We start from the raw sequence: 7,480 nt of genomic DNA on the forward strand, positions 1-7,480 counted from the left end.
TTCCAAGCGCAGCATAATATACAATAATAACTTAAATATGACGAAAAATAAAGGAAAACTTTCAATTTACATATTAATAATTAAATTATTTTATTACGACATATAAAAGCGTGTTTGAATTCCCATTCCAAGTGTCATATCATCCTTGTTTAACTTTTGGTAAATAACAAGGATGCAGTGATACATAGATGGCACTCTGGTTGGAATCTGAACATAACGATGATTGGAATAGGGATTCATATAGTCTGTAATTTGTTTTCTGTTCCTGCATTAAACTTAACTAAACTGCACTTGACTAAACTGCACTAGAACTCTTTTTCTTGGTTTTAACAAATATCAAATTATCAAACATATACCTTTTTTCTTTTCCATTTTAAGTTTATAGCCGATTTATGGATTCAATGATTCAGTCATGGTTATTTTGAATGATTCCGATAGCGAAGATGAGTTACCGCCGGGATGGGAAGAGAGAACAACGTTAGATGGAAACGTTTATTACGTGAAGTAATCAATATGAAGTTTGCATATCTCATGAAAAGATTGAATAGATGAGTGTATTTTCATGAAGTACCATGTTGCAGTCACTACACGAAGGGTACGCAGTGGACGCATCCTAGAACTGGCCGTAAAAAGATCGTCAACGGAGGTTACGTTTAATTTTTTCATTTCACTTTTATTATAGGCTACGTACAATTAAAGAAATAAGGAATAGAGAACAGAGAATAAGAATTTCAACTTATCAAAAACTATGTATTTCGTAGTATGTGCATAGGAAGTTTTTCAGCAAGAGACAGATGACACAGTGTAACACAGTAAATCGTTATATATATATTCTTGTTTGTTAATGTTAAGCGAAGGGAGCTTTCCAGCAAGAGACATAAATTAACACAAGAGTCATCCTGTCCTTGTTTGATAATTAGAAACAGAATGATTCTTGAGTCGATTTATGCCTCTGCTGGAAAGCTCCCAAAGATGCCATGATCATTGAGTCACATTGTGTCACTTGCTGAAAAGCACCGATAGTTTTTTTTATAAAGTTGATGATACATAACAAAAGTTGCTTTCCATTTGCACACAAGTGAAACTGAGTCTGAAAGCCGAGTATTTTATACTCAGATTAATGACGTCATTATTTGTTTATTTTGATAAAAAGTTATTATATAACAACACAGATTTGAATCTCACTTTTGAAATGAGTTTACGAGATTCACTAAAGCATATGGTTTTGATCTTGTACAAATTATAGGCAAAAAATCACTTGTCTCTTAAATCTTACTTGTCAGAATGCAAAAAGAACGCACATTCAACTGAGTTATGACATCACAAGTGAGAATTATCTAAGAATCGGTGTAAATGGAAGGAACAATTAAAAACAGCAAAAATAAGGCAATAAGACATAAGCAACAAGGAAATCACAACATTGAATTTACTACTGGCCTTATGATCTCTACTATGATTGGCCAATTTGCTTACTGCTTATGTTTTACTGCTTTATATTTTTGTATGTGCTATGGGCTTAAGTTGAAATTTTTATTGTCAGTTTCCTGTTCTTTTGATTATGCTCAGCCCCTTACATTAAAAAACTTTATCAATATATTAATTTATTGATTACTTTATATTAGACAAAATTGATATTAAATAAATAAAGAGAACTTGTTAAATTATTAGAGTATTAAAAGTTAATTGTTATAGAATTAAAAGTAAAAATTAAATTTAAAAAATTAAATAGATTTACCTTCTGGATGGGAGAGATGTATATCAGATGATGGTAAAGTTTTGTATATCGATCATACAAATCGTACAACAACTTATACTGATCCACGATTAGCATTTGCTACTGAATACAGAGAGATGTCTCAGATAATACGACAAAGATTCGATGGAAGTAGTACTGCCTTGGCAGTATTACATGGCCGAGATCTACGTAACAAAGTCGCTCTTATTACAGGAGCTAATACAGGCATTGGTAAGTGAGAATAATTATAGTTATAACATTATTGTACAATTTTACTAATTAGACAAAACTTTCTATAGGATTTGAAACAGCTAGATCATTAGCCTTGCATGGTTGTAATGTAATATTAGCTTGTAGAGATATGGAAAAGGCTAATGAAGCTATAAAACACATTCAGCAAGAGAAAGATACTGCAAATTGTGTAGCTTTACAAATGGATTTATCATCATTGAGCAGTGTACGTGAAGCTGCTGAACAATTTAAGCAGAAATTTAAGTAAATTTTCTAGTAGTTATAACAGTAGTTATAATTATTTTGATATATATTACTGTTATTTTTGTTATATAAAATTTTTTAATTTTTCAGATGTCTGGACATTCTTATATTAAATGCAGGCGTGTTTGGACTACCTTATCAACTTACAAAAGATGGTTATGAGACAACGTTTCAAGTTAATCACTTGTCACAATTTTATTTGACGCTTCTATTGAAACAGACTATACAGAGCACTAATAATCCTAGAATCATAGTAGTTTCCAGTGAATCACATAGGTAATTTCTTGATACATTCTCTTGTCATAATGTTATTTATATAGAGAATTTTTGTAACCAGATGTATTTGATATAGATTTTCATCAATACGAACTGTAGAAGATCTTCACCAGTCAACTTTGTCTGTACCAGCATACAAGTATTGGGCGATGGCAGCATACAATGAATCAAAGCTCTGTAATATTTTATTCGTGCAGGAACTGGCACGTCAATGGCTCTTCGTAGGCATATTTGCTTGTCATCCCGGTAACCTAGTGTTTACATCCTTATCGCGTCATTGGTGGCTGTACCGATTATTATACGCCTTAGCACGACCATTTACAAAATCATTGGTATGGTATAAATCTCTTAATTTATTTGAAGCACTATAGATTTAAATTTTGAAGAGTATATGTACTCTTTAAAATAGTACAAAGAGGATTGACCATTTAGTTTTATCTTCTTCTCAATATTTAGTACATATAGATGAATTTATATGATAAAATCTTATTCTGTTGCATTTTCTAATACTTCATTATTTTGTTATATTATTGTGCACTTTTGATTTATATTCATATTATGAAGAATAGGTAAAATAATGATCGAATTATATAAAACATATTCCAGCAACAAGCAGCGAGCACTATTATATTCTGCGCTACTGCTCCTGAATTAGAGGGTGTAACAGGTAGCTATTTTAACAACTGTTGCCATTGCCAACCGTCGAATGCTGCACTAGATTCTGCATTAGCTGCACAATTGTGGACTCTCAGCCAAGATATGATAACAGATGTATTAAAGAGAAATAATTAAATATAAGAATTATTATTATCTTAAGTTGTCATTTAAGATGACACAATCCTTATGACACCACTCACATCGATCTGTTCCTAGTAATTTTTCACTGCTTCATCAATGAGATTATATTGGGAGTACAAATAAGTTTCCGCCGTTTGACAAAAAACGGCGCTACTAATAAGCTATGGTTAAAATTGTCTAATGTAAAACATATCTTAAGATTGGAGATCTGTCAACAACATAACCTTGAAATACTAGCGATTTTGTATCAGCATCATATATTTTTTTTTGTGCGAAAATACCGAGTTTTGAGCCGAATAAGCGTCATTTGCGGGAACTTTTGATTTACTTCTTTAATTTGAAGAAATTGCTGCTGAGGTTCATCGATTGCTTGTAGAAGCATATGGTGAGGTTACCTTAAGTGAGAGAAGTTGTGAGTGGTTTCAAAAGTTTAAGAACGGTGAATTTGACGTCGAAGACAAAGAACGTAGCGGAAGGCCGAAAGTGTACGAAGACGCGGAATTGGAAGCATTATTGGATGAAGATTCGTGCCAAACGCAAAAAGAACTTGCACTTCATTAGGAGCGACTTAACAAGCAATTTCACATCGTTTGAAATCATTGGGAATGATTCAAAAGCAAGGGAATTGGGTTCCATATGAAGCCGAGAAACGTTGAACGCCGATTTTCCATATGTGAAATGCTGCTTGTCAGGCATAAACGAAAGGGTTTTTTACATCGTATAGTCACTGTAATGAAAAATGGATCCACTACGATAACTCAAAGAAGAAGAAATCATGGGGATCACCTGGCCATGCTTCAACATCGACAGCCAAGCCGAATATTCATGGAAAAAAATTCATGTTGTGTATTTGGTGGGATCAGTTTGGTGTCGTGTATTATGAGTTGCTCAAACCGAACGAAACCGTTACTGGGGCTCTCTACCGAACACAATTGATAAGATTGAGCCAAGCACTCAAGAAAAAACGCGTCCACTACTCCAGGCATGACAAAATTATTCTCCTACATGATAACATGCTCGATCACATGTTGCGGCGCCAGTCAAAACCTACATAGAACACTCAATTGGGAAGTTCTACTCCATAGGTTTCCACCATATTCAGCAGACATTGCCCCTTCCATCTATTTCGATCGATGACGCATGATCTGTCTGAGCAGCACTTCACATCATATGAAGATATCAAAAATTGGATCGATAATTGGATAGCCTTAAAAGATGAAGCATTCTTCCAATGCGATATCTGTATGCTATCAGAAAGATGGGAAAAAGTAGCTAGCGATGGACAATATTTGGAATAAAACATTATGTACCATTCTTTATAAATACCGTTCTCAATAAATGCTTAATTTTGATAAAAAACGGCGGGAGTACTTATTTGTACTCCCAATATTATTTTAAATTCCGCCATGATCTTTACTATTGCTTAGTCCAATATGGCGCTCTAGAACTGTCACGTCGTGATAACATTCGCTTCATGTAAGAGTTGTGGTTATGAATTAATAGTCTACAGACCAGTAGTTTGTACATATAAAAAAAACGTGGACTTCTTAGAGAATTGGACTTACATGTCTAATTAAAATGTTATATGAAAATCTTTACTTTTCTCTCTCACTCTCTCACTCTCACTCTCACTCTCACTCTCATGAATTAAACAATATTTTTTTTCATGATATCCCATTCAATTTTCTATTACATTTAATTTATGGAGAATGTAATTTTAATTACATTTAATTTATGTAGTTCATTGTTAGCATATTTAGGATCTCGTAAAAAAGTCTCTTTCATCACGTAATAATCTTAGAGGTTGTCTAAGTCACATCTTTCTCCTAATGAATAACGTTTAACCAGCCAATCGACTGGTCCAGTCAATTAATCAAGTTGTGATTTGTCATGTGGAAGTAAACATCCAGGCACTAAAAACTACAGTATGTTTTTTTCCAATATATAGGATATTCTAAATGGAATTATATTTTTTTCTAAAAACAGGAAGTTAAACTTGATATTACTTTTAATTATAAATTAGTATAATAATTTTCAAATTAAAAATACTGAGAATTTGCAATATCGATGATCTACTTTGCAAAATTAGATTGTTAAATCTCAGAAGCAAAATTTGAACGAGAAATATTTAATATTTTATGTAAGAAATATTTTAATATGCTTATGTTATGTGTACGAGAAATTCAAGTTTCACACAAAAACGAACATATAAAAACGTTTAAACAGATACGTACACATACTTTTGCAGCTCTATACATAAATTACATTATAATAGTTTATCATCTTTAAATTTTTATTCTATTACTGACTACTATGTGCGTAACTATTTTGCTAGATAAATCCATGAATATCAATTAATGTTAGATTAATTGATTATTGAAAATTGAAAGAATAAAGTTTGCGTAAAACGTACAATTATTTGTCAAAATACATGATTATTTTTAAATGGGTATTTGAAATTTATTTATTTAAAAATATATATACAGTAAATCAAAGAAAAAGTAGGAGCAAGACAAATGAGATTGTTAATGTTTATCCTGATTGCGTCAATAAGCACTTCTACTTGCAGGAAGTAATCGCAGTATGTTGCACAGCCGAATCCAATACTTGCTGGATTCAAATACGCGACTCTCATATCCGTCGGGCTTTCCTAAACATCCGTTCAAATACGAGGATGCAATCGAATTGTGCACGATTCGAAGCACAGCAAATTAAAGTTGTGAACTAGATGCATTATGTTTTTTAAATTTACGAACGTAATATTGAATCGAGTCGGTGTAAGGAACGGGAAAGGATTGAGAAGGATTAAACATGCCGAGATTAGTACGTCATCCTTTTTCTTTTTCGTCCTGAATATTGTCGAGAATTATCCGTTAAAAGAAAGAAAGTACGCCTTGAAATGAGAAATAAACAAAGAGAAATAGAAGAATATTTAAAAAATCTGAATTATTCACAATTCTCAAAGTAACAATTTTAGATAAGATTGATAAGATTTCTTTATTTACCCGCAAGAACGAAAAAGCATCAATTGTTCAATAAAAATATTCGTATACAACGTAAAACGGAAAGAAAATGATTTTTACGAAGTATATGTTATCTATCAGTAGTTTGAATTATGTAATATTATCGGTAAAACTTTAGAAAATTGGCGACCTCACACACACTAATTTCAATGACCTTGACATATATCGTCCTGAATGACCCACAAGTTTTAATTGTCGCTCATCCTTCGTTAAAAAGATATTAACAAATAAAGTTGACAATATAAACGACTCTGCTCCGATGAAATAAATTCTCTGCTTTAACCCTATAACTATGCACACTGTGTCCCAATTTACTAAATCGAAATTTTTTTTCGTGTTTTTGAACTGTTTCTGAACTTAATTCTATCTATTTTTACATATTATGGATTTATTCCTTAATCAATTCTCCATTAATTGAAAAAAAATTAATTGAAATATGTCCATTTTTATGGAAATTAACAAATATGGATGGGGTTCTAGTATATAGGGTATCTCAAGTGTATATATCAATACGAAGTAATGCAGATTCAGGACAAAACTTTTTTAAGCATATAAAAAAATCCTTAATAGTATGTCTATTGTTTATTGTATAATAACACTATCCGACACGGATTTTAGATCACAAATGGAACCAAGTAATTCTAATAGATTTTTTGTTACTGAAAATGAAATTGCTTCACCACGTCATATTTTTGAGATATATATATTAGCTCAAAAGAACACAAAAATGTTATTTTTGGTACTTTTAATATCAATTTTCTCAACAACTTGACGTAATTTTACAATTTTATTCGTTTTTTCAGCAACCAAAAATCTTTAAAAATCAGTTGGTCCCGTTCGTTTAGAAAAATAATTTAAATTTGTCGAACAATATATAATTAACAAAATTTCTTACGATAATCTAAAATATACTGTACCAGCAGCTTTTTGTACACATAAAAAAAATGTTTTACTGCGGATTTCAAAATATTTGAAACTCTATTTCCGATTATACATTATCTTTTGTTGATGCATCTCTTTATTTAAATTCTGCTTAAATAATAGGTCAAAGAAAAATTGAAATAAATTCGAGATGTATTGTACATATATAATAGTTATTTTGAAATAAAATATACTATATCAATATATCCTATAACAATATAAATCGTAGTAA

At 31.4% G+C, this 7,480-nt stretch overlaps 1 protein-coding gene across 1 annotated transcript; it reads left to right on the plus strand.

Annotated features, from left to right (window-relative positions):
• The first annotated feature begins 216 nt into the window (after positions 1–216).
• Positions 217–3,322, plus strand: Wwox (WW domain-containing oxidoreductase). Its single transcript, XM_011065852.2, has 7 exons — positions 217–504; positions 582–646; positions 1,730–1,966; positions 2,035–2,230; positions 2,321–2,506; positions 2,583–2,838; positions 3,113–3,322. The coding sequence occupies exons 1-7, from the start codon at positions 413–415 to the stop codon at positions 3,296–3,298; spliced, it is 1,218 nt and encodes a 405-aa protein (XP_011064154.1). The 5' UTR covers positions 217–412; the 3' UTR covers positions 3,299–3,322.
• Positions 3,323–7,480: the final 4,158 nt, after the last annotated feature.

Source organism: Acromyrmex echinatior, chromosome 2, assembly GCF_024713525.1.
Source record: "Acromyrmex echinatior isolate Ae372 chromosome 2, ASM2471352v2, whole genome shotgun sequence".
Classification (NCBI taxonomy): Eukaryota; Metazoa; Arthropoda; class Insecta; order Hymenoptera; family Formicidae; genus Acromyrmex; species Acromyrmex echinatior.